Genomic DNA, 19,543 nt, shown 5'->3' on the forward strand with positions numbered 1-19,543 from the left:
AAGAAATGAGCTCATGTTATGTTTGTAAATGTTGCATGTGATCCTGTTTTATCCTCTAAAGTTCAGAAGGCATGCCATCAGGGGTCCTCGATTTTTTTTTTTTTTTTTTTTTTTGGCATGTGGAGGAGTTACTACTCTTAAAATAGCCTTGAGATCTTGGAGGACTGAGAGGAAAGTGACATGCTGTGGCGGTTACATCCCTGAGTAGGAGACGATGTGTTCTTGCTGGCTGCCTTCTCTGATTTATGGGGTTCAAGGAGGGGTAAAGTAGAGGATTTTGAGAGGACAGATGGCTTGGAGACCAATTGGTTGGGCCCCTCTATTATATGAATACCAAGCATTCCCTTTGTTGGGTTTACAGAACATTTTTCAGTACAAGCAGGCTAGGAGCTGCCTGTCCTATACTGCTCAGTTCCACTCTTAGATCATCAACTTTTTTGTGCTGTCCTAAAGAACTTCTCCAGAGTCCTTACTGCTGTCGCTAGCAACCAATTGAGGAAAAAGAAAAGTGGCGTGCGGGAATTAGAAAATGATTTGCACTTCTTCATACCTAGAAATATCTGTCTCCTTTTCGAATCAGATTTTCAGAACAGTTCCATTTCCATATGAATTACTCATTGGCTGTAAAGGTCACTAGGAATTGCTGAGCATTGGAAACCGCAAACCAGTTAGAATGTGGCAATAGCTTTGCTCAGAATTGAATGTTGATTCAAGTTGGCTCTGGTAATAAGATGCTCTTTAATGAAACCATCATTGAATGGATTAATAGATGCTTTCCTAGTTTTTGAGAAAGATACAATATATGTGGGGGATGTGGTCTGGGCATGGGGACATTGACTACTTGGTCACAATTTCAAGCCTTTGTGTTAGTAAATCTTCCCAGAGAGCCTCCTTTGCCTGCAATATGGATGAATGGCCTTTGAAAGCTTAATGGGAATTGATGCCACCTATCGATTACCATTTAAAGCACACCTTCCTAATTTCTAATCATCGCTGAAGGAAATATGCTTTCCAGTGGAACAAGTATCCCTAATTGGAGGGTCCAAGTCTGGTGTCTTGATAGCTTAAGAGGTCCTTCTAGCAACTTGGTGCCTATTGGGTTGGTGAACATAAGCTCTGCTGAAGGTTGATACTAAACCAGATTTCCGTGGAGCTGATTATGTGCTGAATACTCAGCGGATGGAAATCCCTGGCTTTCTGCCCTGAAATGTGTGAGTGATTTCATGAGGGCAGGGGATTATTCCCAGATAAGCTTCTGGAACTGCCAACGTAGTGAGGGTCAAGGCCAGGTTAGTTCCAGAGGATCTTCATATCATTTTGATGCTTCTAGTACTAGGCCCCTGTCTCTGGTTGGAGATTATGAACTGCTCGATAAATAGTGGTAGAGGTGAGATAGGGATATCCTGAGCCAATGAGATTTCTGGAAAGGGTCTCAGAATTAACCCTTTCTCCTTCAGGGAATGAAAACAGTTTTTAGTTAATTGCTATAATTTCAAGAAACACACTCCTCCTGCTTTCCCATGAAACAACTGGACAAATCCCATGATGATACATATAGAAATATATTTCTTACTGATTTCTTAAAGCAAGCTGGTTTAGAACCAACGTTTGTTTACTGTGGATCTTTGAGGAAAAGTCAGTAATTATACCTGCCATCCGATAATTTGATTATTGGTTGGAGAGAATGACTAAACTTTTCTTCTCTACCTACTACACAAGTGGCTTCTGGATCACTGCTACAACCAGTTACATGGGTTACAGTGGCAGGCAGTGGTGTGGATAGAATGGGTCCATTTTCTCACTGAAACCACCATATTTTCCTGGTTGGGACAACTGAAAAATCATGTGAGTTCTTAAACACTCCATCGGTAGCCTTTCTTATAGACCAGTTGCTACAGAACAAAGATATTGGTATTTTACGTAAAAGTGGTTTTGTTCATCATATTATCCTTCTATAATATTCTCCTTCGATCTTCTTTCTTCTTTCTCCTTGACAGTACTTACACTTTACTAACTTTTGCTAGTGAACAGCTTGCTGTTTCCCCACCAAGATTTGGCCTATGTGCGGGTAGTGAGGGGGAAATAAATCTACTCAAGAAATTAAAACAGGGCTTCCCTGGTGGCACAGTGGTTGGGAGTCCGCCTGCCGATGCAGGGGACACGGGTTTGTGCCCCGGTCCGGGAGGATCCCACATGCCACGGAGCGGCTGGGCCCGTGAGCCATGGCTGCTGAGCCTGTGCGTCCGGAGCCTGTGCTCCGCAACGGGAGAGGCCACAACAGTGAGAGGCCCGCGTACCGCAAAAAAAAAAAAAAGAAAAGAAAAAACAATTACCAGCTTCCCAGAAAATTGAATTATCAGCATGTACATAAATACTTGAAACAACTGTAATACATTTCAATAGAAAACCAATGTCTAAAATAGAATATGTAATTTTATAGTTCATCACTCCTCAGATTCTCAGAGTCAATTACCTAACTTCTGTGAACTGCTGAGACGTAAAATCACTGCTTTTGTAAAAGCTAAAAAGGAGAATAGATATTATTTAGTTCAATCCCCTCATTATTCAAGTAAGGGGACCAAGGCCGACAGAAGTTAAATGACTTGCCCAAGGACAAACGATCACTTTGTGGTAGGGTTGGGATTCAAACCTGTGAGTTCAAACTCAGTGCTCTTGACATGCCCCCTGTGATGTCGCGCAGGAGTCTTAGTTCTAAAGGACAATGAATTAGGTCACCAACCAAGTAGCTCTGTATTTAAGATGCTCTGCTTTGATAACATTCCCACCATTTCCCGATCCTCCCTTAAAACACTGTGAATCTGCCTTTGTGAGCAGATGATAAAATAAAATCCAGCAGGCCCAATTAACTGTAAAGCACTTACTCTGAAAAATTCTTTTGTTGAGCCGGAGTCCAGGGTCCCATATGCAATTTCAGTCTGCTTAGCTAAGTCTTCAGCACTCTCTATGGGAGAAACCATCCTCTCCACAGTCAGGAAAGCAGCGAGATTGGCCGTATAGGAAGAAATTATGATCAGGGTGAAGAACCACCAAACCCCTCCAACAATGCGCCCGGAGAGTGATCTACAAAACAAAGACCAATCCAGACCCAGAGGGGCCGGATTTCAGTTTAAGAAATCCTTATCTTTACGTTTGGAAAGAGGAATGGTTTCAGTGTAGCTGATGAAAGAGGGAAGTAAATGATGTCAGGGAATTAACACATCAAACAAAAGTGACATGTTGACAGTATCGCCACATGTCATGATGGCGTGTGATGATGGTACATGCATAATGCTCTTCAGGCCTACATGGGTTTCAAAGTAGGATTATTTATTTAATCACGGGGAAAAATACCTTCTTTTTGCCAGTTCCTGCTTAGGTGTAATAATCGTACTTACCTGATTCTCCTCCTGTGAGCTTTTCGGGGCACACCTGTGGACGGCTGCTCTATTGCCTTTAAGGCAAGTGGTTCCCAGCCTTGCCTGTACCTTAGAATCACCTGGGATCTTTAAAAAAACTTCTCATGCTCAGACCCAGCCAAGACCAAAGAAATCAGAACCTGAGAGGTGGGACCCAGACATATGTATTTTTAAAATCTCTCCAGGCGATCACAATGTGCAGTCAAGGTTGAAAAACACTGATGTAAGGTGATGTCATGGGAGGAACACAGAGTCGAAAACCTTTGCATATTTGAAGAGAAATGATTAGGTGCTAGCTAGTAAACAAGCACTATGCACTATGAGTTTAACAAATTTAATATAGACATTGCCATTCTGTGGAGCTGATTACCCATAAGGCAAGGGGCCATAAGGTAATATTTATTATTGTCTTCATATAAATGGCTAGTGGGGCTCAGGAGTTTAGATCCAGAGATTGAAACTCTTCCCTTTTACAAATTGAGATGTAGCACATAGGACAGGCCTCAAGTGAAGTAGGAAACTACCTGCTTAATAGGATTTGAGAAGCACTAAAAGCTTTGTCTGTACCCTCCCCCACCAAAATAATCAAAACAAACAAAACCATCCTCACTGGCCCGCCCTAGAAATTCTTACTATTGGAATTAACCTCTGAGCTTTCTTCAGGAGGCTTGGTCAAAATGTAACATTTTACTTCAACAGCATCTGTTATCATATCCTGGATTAGTCTATGCAATAGTGGAGAATGGGACAGAGAAGATGGGTAAGTTTTAATCAGGGAAAATTTTGTTCTTAAATGGAACTGTGCATGGGCGTTACTTGGGGTGTTTGTTAAAATGCTGATTCAGAATATGAGTGCTCAAAAATCTGGACTTCTCAGGCATCACTGGTGATTGCAGTGGTCTGCGGCCCAAACTGAGAAATATTGTTCTTCTACATCAGTGATTCTCAACTCTGCCTGCACATCAGTATCATTGGGGGAGTTCAAGACAACACAAAACAAAACACAATGACCAAAAAAATGCCTAGGCTCCACCCCAGGCCAATTAAATCAGAATCTCTGAGGGTTGGGCCTAGGCAGCAGCACTTTTTTTTTTTTTACATCTTTATTGGAGTATAATTGCTTTACAATGGTGTGTTAGTTTCTGCTTTACAACAAAGTGAATCAGTTATACTCCGGGGCAGCCAAGATTGGGAGTCATGGTCCTACGTCATGAATGCTACTCAGGGAGAGGGTCTGTGGGCAGTTAGGGGGCAGTGTGAGGGCACTGAATGCCCAATGGGTAAGGGCTTGTAGTGAGGAAACTTCATCTCCTTCACAATGCTGCTGAAGGCTGGCTCTGTTTGCAGAAATGAAATCTGGTCACTAGGTTTTATAAAACATTGCCACATTATCCCGAGGATAGTTCTGCTCTGTGGTGGAGCTCCATCCTGGTTAGGCTGTGTTCTCTCATGCCCAGAAAAGCTCACAGGAATAGAACCCACTCTGTCATAGAGTCAAGAATAGGCGTAGGAGCCTGGCACATCTCCAGGCTCTGTGGGAAGAGGGCAGCTCTGGGCTGAAAGCTGGCAAGTCAAGCTCTTCTCTGTCTATACTCGCATTTTACCACTTTGAAGCAAATTTAAATTCCTGTGTCCCAAGATAACCTTTTTTTTAGCCTCTGGAAAATTCAGTTGTTTTAGATTTTACACCCTGATCAAATAATTTTGGCAGGTGTTTTGATAAAGAGTATTCTTTATTGATTAACTGTAACAAAGCTGTTTGGTTTCTTAAAGCCTGTAATTCCTGTTGGTCCCTGGATGCTTCACATAACCCTTATTTATTTATTTCTGAACATAATCACTTTTAGCGTTTGGGATGTGCAAATCTGCTTTGCAACAGATTTTCTAACTGATAGTTATACTCTCAGGATTTCACCTGGGAACATTTCCCTTTTAATCAGAAGATGTAAAAACATCTGGAGTCAGAAAGAATGTCACATCTGAATGCTAAAAGTGTACAGAATATTTCAATTATGAATTTGAAACTTTCACAGTCTTTCTTCATTGTTAACATACACATTTTATTCTGGGTTGATCTGACTCTGGAAATAATTTTACTGTATAAAAGATGAATGCTCAAAGTAGCATTCGTAGTAATAGGGTAATAAAAATGATAATAATAGCTAACGTTTAAGGAGCACCTCCTATGTGTCAGACTCTGTTATAATTGTTTACATGTGTCAACTCCTTTAATCCTCCATCCCTTTACAGATAAGAAAATGGAGCATTCTACAGATAAAGAAATTGAGGCACAGAGAGGAGAAATAGGAAATAAATCATCTAGACTTATGCAATCGGAAAGACATGCCCACATTTCTGTAGTATAAAATACTCATGTTTTGTATAAGAAAACCCAAAATGGTGTGTAAATTATAGAAGGAGCAATTTTCCTACAAACATTGAGAAATATAGCTGCAGGAAAACCAAACATGTTTGGATAATTATTGTTTATTATCTGTTGTTCATTTGGAATGGAACTGTGAATGTCCTCCTTATTTGGGATGATGGGGTTTTACTGAGACCAAGGGGAAAACTGATTTTGGAGTATTTCCAGAATCATGGTTTGGTATGGAAAAGGGTGTATTCTGCTGCTGTGAATACTAATGGTAGTTTATGTATTATCTGCTTGAAATGTGGAGAACAACACAGTAATTTATGGAAATTACGTTTGTGCCATTCTATTGCAGCTAATGGACTGTGGCTGTGTCTGTGTGATCTAAAATCAAGCCTGCGCATCATAATCTGGCTCTTTTGGCCACCTTAATGGCTGACTCAGATGATCATGTGGTTGGTCTGTATGACTCAGCTGAAATTGGCTGTTGACATGACTGAAAATAAACCTAAAAGCAAAATGGTCTTTTTTTGTGGCCTCTTGTCTACATGGCTGTTGATTTTGGCAATTATGTGGTTAATACTGTGATAGACCTACGATCATGGAGAATTTTGGTGAATATCCACATAGAAATGGTAAAACAGTATCCACGAGCATCAGCATAGATGGGAAAAGGAGCTTCCTTGGAATCAGCGTTGAATGCACAAGCTTGCATTCAGCATTCTCCCTTCAAGACAGTGGTAGCTTTTGTGCCAGTTCAAGTAAGAATGTAACCTCTGTAAAATCTAAAAAAGCCAGACTTATAGAAAAACAGAAGCGAATATGGGTTTTCAGGGGATGGGAGGTGAGCAAAATAGGGGATGTTGGTCAAAGTGTACAAACTTCTAGTTATTAAGTGAATAAGTTCTGGGGAGCTGATGTTTTTCAAAGGAATGGATTTTTAAAAATATAAATAAAATTTTCTGTTCATCAAGAAAAGAAAAAAAAGACAGTGGTAGCTTTGACAAGAGTCTTGGTGGAATTTCTACCACTTTCTTCCCTTGTATGTCATGGATGCCTAAATCCTTTCACTGAGAAAACGTGCAGTGGAACTCACAGGGAAGAAGCTCTATAAGAATTTTCACATTTCCCTTTTCTCATTAGTGAAACTAGAGCCTTTTAAATCCACATTTCACATGGAGGCTATATAAAAAGTGACTGATGGGTCAGCCCCGTCACATTTTTAAAAGGATCTATTAAAACAAGACAAGACTTTATAGTTGAGTTAGAAAGACCTGTCATTTCCCAGTATCTTTTCTTCCATTAATGCAGCTTCAAAATGTTTAACATTCAAGTAGTTTTGTTGCACAAGACAGATTTTGAGGTTAGCATAATGAAATGACCGTAAAATGCTGCCATTTAGTATTTATAAAAAATGCATTAAAGGAACATATCATACCTTTTGAAGAAATGTAAGAGGAGACATGAAGTTAATGAAAGTAAATTAGCAACAAGACAAAAACAGACATAACATTGCAAAATAATGCACAATGCTCATGTTACCTGTGATCATAAGAAACTAGAGTTTCCGAGTTAATAATAAAATGTATCTTATGGCCTATGAAATGATAATAAAAGTGAGCTATGTGCTGGAACCTTCATCCTGTAAGTAAATTTTGAAATCGGCACTTTACTAGCTTCACAAGATGAAGACCCGGAACTGCAAACTGCCTCTCTCCTTTGCACAAACTCTATCATTCCTTTTCTCCCTCTTCTTTCTTCCACAGTAGGCATCATTTCTACACTGCATTCAATGCTGTGTCTATGACAGATTTTTAAAAAAATGTGCAGAGTCAATCTTTGGTTCTTATAGTCTTCTCTGATGGGAATAACTAACCATCTCCCAAAGACTGAAAACTACGGCTTTCAGCCAGAAAAGTCATGAAATAGTTGTAATAAAAATCCTGCTACTACAATTAATTTATTACCACACCACTACTGCTTTGAAGTGAATTTGCAGTTGCAGTAGGATGAAGACACTGGTCATACATCAGTAAAGGAAAGGCTATTGTTGCTTTAAACGGAGCCCCAAACTCTCCTATTGTCTTTGATCCCATTCATTTTTTACCCTTCGTCTATTTTATTATTCTGCACATACTTTCCATTTAAAAAAGGAGGATCTATGTGTCAGCTAACCTGGACAGATCCCCTGCCTGCTTCTCCAAAGTGTTTGCTATCTGGAAAACTTAACAGGAGAATAATGCCCATGGAATAATCTATACACAGTAACCGGGTTCAAGTTAGTGTGCTCTTTCCATTTTCTCTGCTGCAATTCCCTGGAACCTTGTATCTTCAACTTGGCTAGCCCTCAGATGTCCCTGCAGCTTTAGAGAAAGTCAGCAGGGGGAGCATTTGTCTGGAAGGACTTGGACTCTGGCCTGCTTAGCAGTTCTGTCAACGTTTTACAAACGAAATAAATTTCAGATTAAAAAAAATTCCAGCCACCTGTCAATATCAGCAAGACATTGTGGAATAATACAATCAAAATGTTTGCAAGTTGTGTAATCCTTAAGGAAAGCACTTTATGGGTTCAAGAAGGAATGTTGTTGGTTATTTCTCATCAGAAAGCAGCTATTTGGCACTGACTAAAATTTTAACCGTATTTAGGAACTAAAATGCAAGTGCAATATGAACGATTAGTATTTGTGAAGCCAGGATGGTTAACAGCAGCTAGTTTAAAAATGATAATAGGTAACGTGTATTGAGAACTTACTATGTGTCAGGCACTGTGCTTTACATTTTATAGATGAGGAACTGAGCCTTAGCAAGTTTTAGTACCTCGCCCCACGTTACACAACAGCTAAGCGGATTGTGAATCTAGTGAGATGAACTCCAGGACCCGCATACCTAATCACTGTGCTCCCTCCATCTGGCTACACCCACTGGCTATCTCCCCATCCCCCAATCAGGGGGAAGAGGATTGAATGCAATCTCCTCATACTTTCTTCTCCTGACTCCCCCCAACAAATTAGTTCGTGTATGAATATAACCTCAGCTTATTCATTGATTACTCAGTCTCCACTTGAATTGGTCACCCTGAACAATTGGGGTAGTTGAAAGTATCAAACCTAATATTGACATAGACTCTTTAGGCTTCTAGGTTACTGTTCATAGCTTTATTTGATGGCAGTGGAATCATGCTCAGTTTTCCTCATGATGTCTTGTTGCTGATTTCCCAGTCTTTAACTTTGAGTGAACACATGTTCAGCAGCATTCTTAAATGCTCACTGCCTATTTTCTTAAACAGCCAGGGCAAAGGTACTGTTTCATCAGAGGTTGGGAGACTGGAAAACATCTCTTGGGCATGAGCACGAGGAAAAGAATGGAACAAACAGTGCACCTTTAGGTCGGTAGTGGGAGGCTGTGTGTGGTAGTGGAAATAATTGTACTGCTGGCTCTTAGAGCCTCCGTGCCCTCGGGTTCCATGACATTATCTCTCCGGGTACTATTCCTTTCTCTATGATATGAGAAAAGCAGTATGAAGTGGAACGAGCACAGGTTCTGGAATTGGAGTTGGGTATGAATACTGGCTTTGTCATTAGCTGTGTGACTGGGCAAATTACTTCACCTGAGCATCACCTTCACCTAAAAAATAAGTACGATGCCCACCTTGTGGTAGTGTTTTGAGGATTAGAATTCATATGATAATACAGGTAAAGTGCCCAGATGCAGTGGGAACTCAGAGAAAATTGTTCCTGGGCCCTCAGTAAACGGATGCAACTGGATTAATTTATCTCTGGCATCTCCTCCTGCTATGATATTTGATAATTCTACTTTAAAATGTGGTCTCTTATGATGCCTTGAATTGCTCCAATTTTGAGAAAAGTCAGAGTGTACAATGCATGCTCACATTCTGGGCTTTCTGGAGAGTTTGCATTCCAAGGATGGCCATTGAACAGAAGTGGGGCTGTGTGCCCCATTGCTGGGTTGAGTTGTGACCAGCATTTAGAAAAAAAAAAAAGAGAATAGATAATATCAGAGTGCATGGCACACTGTAAGGGTAATTTCTGGTGAAATTTTGTTACGTACATATATGTGTACTGAGTTGTGATGGAAAATTTATCTCTGACCGAGGGTTGTGCTCAAAACATTTGAAAGCCATCACTCTCTAGGACAGTGTCTAGTGCAGAATAATAAAATCTCTACCTTGAAAAAAGCACTTGATATATTTCAGCGCCACAGAAGAGCCACAGCTTAAATTCTGCTACAAAAAATGAAAATAAAGAATCTTTCCAGCTTGTCATTTTCAGGCCATCATTTTTAAGTTATTACTTAATGAGGTAATATGCATAAATACTTCTAAAAACAAATGGCCTTTTAAGAGTCCTGTTTGAGTATGCACAGCAGCATGTAGCACTCCAGTGGGGATATCACAAATTTAGTTTTGAAAATGCACTTACAGAAACCAATAAAATCTCCAGCCTTAATAAGTCTTTAGCATTGTCTCAACACAGATTACCAGCCATGTTAAAATCATTCAATTACAGGATCATTCAGAAACCCTCATCTCTTGAAGTGAACATTTTAAAAAATCAGGAAAGAAAGAAACTAGCACAATTAACTCCCAGATGATATCACAAAACGACACACATCCCAAGCACAAAAGGAATAGGGAGTGAAATAATTTGGAGAATCTGACCAAGCAGATTGAGGGTGGCAAAAAAGAATGACAGATAAATGAGGCTTACCCCACACGTGTTATACTAAAAAGCTGCTGAAGATAGTTACCAGCGATGTATACTGCAAAACTCCATTTTAAATGTTTTGCGCTCCAAGTGGATAACCTCAAATGAAATATGCTATAAAAGCATGGTAGGTGACCTTCTGAGTCCTTCTAGTCTAAATGAAAATCCCTATATGTTTGTATAATTGACTCTGGTCAGTATTTGAATTAATGTTCAATTTTACCAAAGCTACAACTTTTTATTTCATTTCTTTCTGATTATAAAGATGTTACATTTGCTTACAGTATTTTATAATTATGCATTTGCCACCATTTTTGTTTAGGTGAGTCGACACTTTAAGTGGGTAAGATCTAGGATATTCACATTCAGTATCTTCAATAGCTTCACTGAGGTAAAATATGCATACCATACAATTCACCAATACAAGTGTACAATTAATGATTTTAGTAAAGTTAGAGTTGTGCAACCATTGCCACAACCCAGTTTTGGAAAATTGCCAACACTCTGAAAAGTTGCCTTGTGCCCTTTTGTGGTTAATCCTGATAGGAATGGGACTAGGGTGAGGCAAGTGAGGCATTTGCCCCCCACACAAAATTTAAGGGGGTGCCAAAATCTCATTAATCAAAATAAAGAGAATTTTAGTATATTTTTTTTAAAAAATCAAAATTAATTCAAGAAAATCCATGATTAACAAAATAGCAAATTTTAAAATAAAGATTGGATCTGACCCCTGTACTTGCTCTACTCAGCTTCACTTGCCTCACCCTAATCTTGATCCCCTCTCTGCTCCCTCCAAGGCCCCGGAGACCAACAACGTGCTTTCTGTCTCTATTGATTTGCCTATTCTGGACAAATGGAATAATACAATATGGGATAGTCAATAAATGGAATTCAAGTAATGGAATCATATGGTAAGTGGCCTTTTGCATCTGGCTTCTTTCATTTAGCATCATGTTATCAAAGTTAATTTAGTAGCATGTATCAGTTGTCCTTTTTTTAGTTGCTCAATAGTTTCCCATTCCAAATGTGGTACGGATATGCCACATTTTGTTTATCCATTCGTCTGTTGATGGACATTTGGGTTGTTTCCACTTTTGGCTATAGTAAATAAAGCTCCTATGAACATTTGTGTATAAGTCTTTGTGTGGATATATGTTTTCTTTTAGGTAAATAAGAGTGGAATTGCTGTGCCATATTTTAAGTGTATGTCTAATTATAAGAGACTGCCAAACCACTTTCCAATTTGGGTGTAGCATTTTGCATTCATGCTACTAATGGATGAGAGCTATAGTTATTCCACATCCTTGTCACCACTTGGTATTATCTGTCTTTTTGATTATAGCCATTCTAGAGGATGTGTAGAGCTGTCTCACTGTGATTTTAATTTGCATTTCCCTAATGACTAATGATGTTGAGCATCTTTTCATGTGATTATTAACCATTTGTATACCTTCTTTGGGGAAATATCTATTCAAATCTTTCATCCATTTTTAGAATTGGGTTGTTTATCTTCTTTTTATTAAGTTGCAAGAGATCTTTATATATTCTGGATACAAGTCCTTTATCACATGTATGATTTCCTAATATTTTCTCCCACTGTGGCTTGTCTTTTCATTTTCTTAATGATGTCTTTTGAAATGCAAAATTTTTGAATTTTGGTGAAGTCCAGTTTATCAATTTTTACAGTGGATTGTGCTTTTTGCGTTCTGGAAACTCTTTGTCCAATCCAAGGTCACACAGACTTCCTCCCATATTTTCTTCTAGAAGTTTTACTGTTTTAGTGATAAAGCTTGGGCAAGATACTACAGTGAAATAGTTCTAGGCAGTCAGAGAGAAAAAATGAAAAATGGAGGAGAAAGGGGAAGGTAGGAGGGTTTTAAAGAAGAGTTCTGTCTTTTAAATATTTTCTAGATCCAGTCTCTGGACAAATGAGAGAATGTTCTAGCTCAGTTAATGAGGAAACCATGCCTGTTTGTTCGGATCAAGATTTAGTGTTAGCTTTATCTGAATAATATCAATATTAGCTGGCAATGTTGCCTTTATCTGAGTTCAAATGTTTGCTATAATGTGTATAAATTGATGATACCATAGAAATGCATGAAAGACATTCAAAGCAACACCAATAACACACTCACTTCATGGACGCAAGCAAACAAAAATGGCTTGATGATAATTCGTCACTGGATGGAATGTTAAATGAAAGAAATCTGGACTTGAGATGGGTGAATATCAGATGTGCATGAATGGATCATGGCCATAACATGCAAGGAGGCATTGGGTATGACATGGAAACAAACCTTGGAGAAATATCACATCCTTGCTGCATAAAGGCACCCAAGGAAAACCAAAGACTGTTAAATATTCCAAATTCATTTGGAGGATCAGGAGGGCTTTGCGGGTCACGAGGTTCTTCATTGTTGTCTTCCAAGTGCCATTCGTAAGGGCTGAATCTGCTGACTAGGAAAAGAACTACACTGACTCCAATGTAAGCGAAGACGATGCACATCCAGATTTCGTAAGCCAAGGGATCCAGAAACGAGAACACTCCTGGTTTTGATTTCTGAGGCTTCTTTATCATGATGGAGATGCCCAGGCTCATAAACGGCTTTGAGAAATCTATGACTTCTTCACGGACCAGCGTTATAGTGAGTGGAGCAACAGCTATATCAGCCCTCTGGAAAAAAACATTTTTTGACTTTTAGAGACAGTATTTCCATTAGTCATTTGCCACTTAATATACCTCTTTGGTAGAAATATAAAGTCTTAAGTCACTATAGCCAGCTGATTTGTCAATGCTTTGGTTAGACAAGTAGTAGCATTCAGTGGGTCCTAAAATACTCTAACTTGATGGTAAGTTAAGGAAAAGACACTTCGTCCTCTGAGGCATATTGGCTTAGGGCACCTGATTCAATTTTTTGTCCTAAAATTGTTTTGCTACCTTGCAACTCAACTGCTACTCTCCTGTGACATACCACTGTTTAATTCTTATATTCTTATTTTAATTTTCATTCACTTATGTCATATCTCCCTTACCTGACCGGAAATTCTTGTGGGAAAAGCATAATAGTCTATACTTTTGATATGTGCCTCCCTCCCCACCATGAGGTGCAACACAGGACTACAGTACTCAGTTTAACACTTGAGTGTTTGCCATTATTCTTGACTTATTTCTTTGAGAGTATGTCTATTAAAAACATAAGTTCTTTGAAGGCAGGGGTTCAATTTCCTATTTTTGTATCTATCACTGCAAAAGATCCTAAACTAAAGAAACTGTAGATGCCTAAAAAATAAGCTCTTGACTATTGAATATGAAATATGCAAACATGAAAGAATTCTGCATGGGCAATAAGGGCAAAGCAGTTATTACAATACATATTAATTTATATAGTAAGCCATCATTTCTAGTGATAAATATCAGTGTAGCACTCACATGTATTGGATCAATAAAATAAACGTGTCAGTAGTGCACTGCATAATTAGTTCAGGCAAAGGCAGACGATGTTTTTATATTAGTCCCATGAAAATAGGCACTGGAACTTCTACGCTTATTTCTTTTGTCTTCCACACTAGTTCCCTTATGTCAGTGGTAGGTTTTAGTCTGGAGCCAGGCCTTAAAATGCATACTTAGAGAAATGCTCATAAGGAAAGGCTTTGGATGGTATATCAGGTATAAAGTGAAAACACCAATTCTGATGATCGTTTTTTCTTTGTTAAATAGTTATGCCTCAATATCCCTACCAGTAGGGGAAGAATGATGAAATCTGAGACAGGGTTTTTTTTTTTTTAATGTTTTAGTACTTTGATTTACATATCGTGACTCAAACTGGTTAAGAAACACTCCTTAATTAATTGAAGGGGAAATGCAGTAATAAACAGCCAGCTAACATCGATTCAGTGCTTACTCTGTGTGAGGTGTTGTGCTAAGCCCCTTATATATATTTAATTCTCAAGGCAACCTTGAGGTTGGTCCATGATCATTCCCATGTTAGAGAAGGAGGAAGTGAGGTACTGAGAGGCTGGGATTAGAACCCTGGTCTTCAGATTCCAGAACTCACTCTCTTGACCACCATAATATTCTAACTCCAGAGATACTTGCACGTTTCTACTATATATTACCTTATGTACAATAATGAACCTCAGCCAGCGCCTCTCGGGTTCATTCCAGTGTACATCTGAGGGCCTATTCTGTGCCAAGCACTATTCTTGGTGCTAGGGGTGTAGCAGTGAGTAAGACAAGCAGACAAAAATCTGCTGCAGAATGTATGCATTTATTGAAGCCAACAGCCTGCTGACCAAATCTACCTTGAAGGCTGACTACCATCTCAAACTCACCATTTCTAAAATTAAACCCATCATCTATCACCGTGAGGTTGATTCTTCTTTAAGTCTATGAATGATGCTTATTCCAAACGTTTCCCAGTCCCTAATCCTTACGTACCCTCTCTGCAGATGATCTTGCCTCTTCCTTTACTGAGAAGATGGAAGCCACATGATATGAGCTCTATCACCTCAGTGCCTTGCTTCTCTTCCTCAATATATTGCTGTATCTTTATCCCTGCTGTCATTCCCATCACTTAGAAAATGAACTCTTTCTTTCTGAGATTTAATCTACGTATTCCTTGCATCTCATACTCTTCTGTCTCCTTAAAATTCAGCTATTTATTCTCTTTTACTATTTTTTCCTTCTCAATCTATTCCAGTGGTTCTCAGTGTGTGATTCCCCAGACTTAGCAGCAACAGTCACCTGGGAACTTGTTAGAAATGCCAATTCTCAGGCCCCACGCCATGTTTATTAAATAAGAAACTTGGTGGGGGGGCACCCAGGTAGTCCTCCAGGTGATTCTCATTCTTGCTGTAATTTGAAACCACTGACAGATCTTATTCACTTAATAATTACCTCATACTCAGGTAATTCCGTTTACTGACAAAGAAAAATGAAAGAAAAAAACACTTCTTCCTCCTTTTTTTGATCCTACTACCCTCTTAACCGTACAGCATCACTCCCTATCATCACCAATCTTCTTGAAAAATTCGTCTTTACTATCTCTTGATTTTAATACAATGTTTCCTTTATACACCTGTGCTCTAACTTCCATCCCCCTCCAATTTAGTGAAATTGCTTCTTGAACTATATGCTTGGTTACCAACTTCAAAGACCTTTCCGCAGACCACTCATATGATACCACTGGCCCTTAGCACTATGTATATCCTCTTTCCTTAGCTCTCTGATGCTGAAGACTATGGGTTCTTCTCCTACTTTTCTGAATGTTCCTTTTCTGTCTTTGCTTCCTAGCTCTGCTCTCTCAGTGAAGATGTACGTTTGTACCTCCAGAGTCTATTCACGGGCCCTGCTTTGGTAGGTAATTTATGAAGGTTTGTGGAATAAGCAAGTCTCTTTAAGGTTCTGTTCTTCCTTTCTCCCCTCAGTATTATTACCTCTGGCTTCAACTCTTCCCTCATTGAGCTAACTCCTGAATCACCAGTTCCACATTTCTAACTGGAGGGGAGACAAACACAGATTTTATCTATTTTACTCTTTTGCAAACAAAAGCAACTGAGGAGAATGGAATTGGCCCAAAAGCTAGTGGGGTTTTTTGGCACGAGAGTCTGAATCAGCTAGAAAGAACCTTGTCTTGCCAAGAGAATTCACAGATAAAGCCACCTTCTATCCCTGCCAACGTATTTCTACCTCCTGCTTAGAACGTGCAAATGCCCTGCTAGCAGCATTTCCCATTTGATCTCATTTGATTTAATTACTTCATTTAACTAGTTTTTTTATCTTTAAAGTCAAAATACTAGATAGTTCTAAAAGAAATTGCCACTTCTTTGTTTTGGAAGGAAGAACTAAGGGACACTTGTGTGAGAAAATCACTTTGGATTGAGTTTAGGGGAATTAGGTTCTTTTTCAAGCACGTCAGGAAAGGATTTTGAGAATCTTGACACCCTTTAAGAGAAAAAAACCTAACTCAGTAACTGAAACAGTCACCAGATGATGAGCACAGCTAAATGCTAACAAGATGTGGCTAGATAGACAAAGCGGGGCTTCTTGTCTGGTTCCCAGGAACGTGCAGCAAAAGAACAGATTCCCAAAGAAAGCCATTTTTATTCTTTTAAATTTTATTTATTTTTTGCCTGCCTGAGCATCTGTATTTTTTTCTTTTTTTTACTGAGGTATAACTACGGAAGCCTGCGCGCCTAGAGCCCGTGCTCTGCAAGAAGAGAAGGCACCGCAGTGAGAAGCCTGTGCACCGCAATGAAGAGTAGCCCCTGTGCGCAGCAACGGAGACCCAACGCAGCGAAAAAGAAAGCCATTTTTAGTTTGAAGTACTTTTGAAGTCACACAAGACAACAGGAAGAAGCTGCTCCCCTCAGGCACTTGCTCTTCAGCTGGGCTTTTCTACCTTGACTGAATTGTTTCTTTCTAAGGAGCTTTTTCAGAGACGGCAGTTTGTTTTCCTGGAGGGTGCTTCTTCAATGAAGAACAGTGTTAAATCTGTGCGCAATTAAGCCTCATTGATGTGGACCTGCCTCCAAAATGAGAATTACCACGCTGAACCTGAAAAAAGACCTATACAGACAGAAATAGACAAAGGGATAGCAAAGAGCCTGTAGGAGAAGGCTCAACTGGTAGAGGAGAAGGGAGCAACCCCTCCCACCTCTTGCATGCTTCGTGAGGCCAACGCAGCAGAACGGTCATATCAGCTCATAGCCAGCCTTGGAGAAACCCTTGCCCTCTGCCACCACTATCCCTTCCTCCATATGAAAAGGCTCTTGTCATGGTCTCTTATTTCAGAGCTCAAGGCCTGCTTGGCATAATGTCTGTGATGCAATCAACATACTTATTAGAGGAAATGGGGAGTAGCAGGTAACTAACGAGTGTCAGAAAAGACCCATTTAGCTCTCCTGGGACAGCTGTAGCATGCAGATGAGCGGGAAGGTCATTTTCAGGTCAAGTTAAAGATTTCAGGTGCCAACACTGATGAAAAAGTGAAAAAGGCAACTCCCCAAATGGCATTGCTTTCCTGGTCTCGGCTCCTTATGAAAGCCAGCTGTGTCTGGGATCGAGCGCTAAGAATTCTCCATAGGGCTAGGGAGCAGCTGAAATTCGGACGCAGTAGTGAACTGTCTCACTTGTGGCATCCTGAGTCAGTCCAGCAGCCTTTTGTCCTCAAGCCTCTGCCTGTGCTAGTAACAGAAATCAGCAGGCCATTTTCAGAAACCTTGGTGGGGAAGTAGGTGGTGTGACGGTGCTCTGGGTGATGGACAAAACCCAGCAAATGGAAAGAGCTCAGGGTAAGAGTTCGCTAGCGCTTTTGCTTGCATCTTGACTACTTAAAGGATTTTCATCAAGCGGCTTAAGAGTGGCTGTGTGGGCTCAGTAAACACACAGAATTAGGTTTGATTTTTCCACTCACCAGTGGCAAACCCGGAGTAACTGCACTATTGCAGGGGATTTAGCTTGAGGGGATATATAATCCTTTTCATAGGTGGGTTGCCAAAGTCGTATATTTCATAAAACTTAAAACCCAACAAACTCATATGTATAAGGACGATGCGCTTAAGAGTATGACAGGTTGAAGACAGAAATGATGCTTGTTTTATTTTTTTGTAACATCTTTATTGGGGTATAATTGCTCTACAATGGTGTGTTAGTTTCTGCTGTATAACAAAGTGAATCAGTTATACATATATCCCCATGTCTCCTCCCTCTTGCGTCCCCCTCCCACTCTCCCTATCCCACCCCTCTAGGTGGACACAAAGCACCGACCTGATCTCCCTGTACCATGCGGCTGCTTCCCACTAGCTATCGGCTTTACATTTGGTAGTGTATATATGTCCACGCCACTCTCCCACTTCGTCCCAGCTTACCCTTGCCCCTCCCCGTGGCCTCAAGTCCATTCTCTACGTCTGTGTTTTTATTCCTGTCCTGCCCCTAGGTTCTTTAGAACCATTTTTTTCCCCGCCTATAGCATTTGTTGTAAAGCTGGTTTGGTGGTGCTGAATTCTCTTAGCTTTGCTTGTCTGTAAAGGTTTTAATTTCTCCGTCGAATCTGAACGAGATCCTTGCCGGGTAATCTTGGTTGTAGGTTTTTCCCTTTCATCACTTTAAATATGTCCTGCCAGTCCCTTCTGGCTTGCAGAGTTTTTGCTGAAAGATCAGCTGTTGACCTTATGGGGATTCCCTTGTGTGTTATTTGTTGTTTTTCCCTTGCTGCTTTTATTATGTTTTCTTTGTATTTAATTTTTGATAGTTTGATTAATATGTGTCTTGGCATGTTTCTCCTTGGATTTATCCTGTATGGGACTCTCTGTGCTTTCTGGACTTGGTTAACTCTTTCCTTTCCCATATTAGGGAAGTTTTCAACTATAATCTCTTCAAATATTTTCTCAGTCCCTTTCTTTTTCTCTTCTTCTGGGACCCCTATAATTCAAGTGTTGGTGAGTTTAATGTCCCAGAGGTCTCTGAGACTGTCCTCAGTTCTTTTCATTCTTTATTCTTTGTTCTGCTCTGCAGTAGTTATTTCCACTATTTTATCTTCCAGGTCACTTATCTGTTCTTCTGCCTCAGTTATTCTGCTATTGATCCCTTCTAGAGAATGTTTAATTTCATTTATTGTGTTGTTCATCGTTGCTTGTTTCCTCTTTAGTTCTTCTAGGTCCTTGTTAAATGTTTCTTGTATTTTCTCCATTCTATTTCCAAGATTTTGCATCATCTTTACTCTCATTACTCTGAGTTCTTTTTCAGGTAGACTGCCTATTTCCTCTTGCCTATTTGTTTGGTCTGGTGGGTTTTTACCTTGCTCCTTCATCTGCTGTGTGTTTCTGTGTCCTCTCATTTTGCTTAACTTACTGTGTTTGGGGTCTCCTTTTCACAGGCTGGAGGTTCGTAGTTCCCGTTGTTTTTGGTGTCTGTCCCCAGTGGCTAAGGTTGGTTCAGTGGGTTGTGTAGGCTTCCTGGTGGAGGGGACTAGTGCCTGTGTTCTGGTGGATGAGGCTGGATCTTGTCTTTCTGGTGGGCAGGACCATGTCCG

General features: G+C 39.9%; 1 protein-coding gene across 1 annotated transcript in view; it reads right to left on the reverse strand.

Moving 5' to 3' along the window:
- Positions 1–19,543, reverse strand: part of GRIA3 (glutamate ionotropic receptor AMPA type subunit 3) — a 291,582-nt gene that overhangs the window by 57,041 nt on the left and 214,998 nt on the right. The window contains exons 12-13 of the mRNA XM_060138030.1: positions 12,809–13,185; positions 2,883–3,081 (exon numbers count right to left, since the gene is read on the reverse strand). Of these exons, the coding sequence (XP_059994013.1) occupies positions 2,883–3,081; positions 12,809–13,185 (576 nt within the window). The remainder of the gene's footprint in view (positions 1–2,882; positions 3,082–12,808; positions 13,186–19,543) is intronic.

This window comes from Lagenorhynchus albirostris, chromosome X (assembly GCF_949774975.1).
Source record: "Lagenorhynchus albirostris chromosome X, mLagAlb1.1, whole genome shotgun sequence".
Taxonomy (NCBI): Eukaryota; Metazoa; Chordata; class Mammalia; order Artiodactyla; family Delphinidae; genus Lagenorhynchus; species Lagenorhynchus albirostris.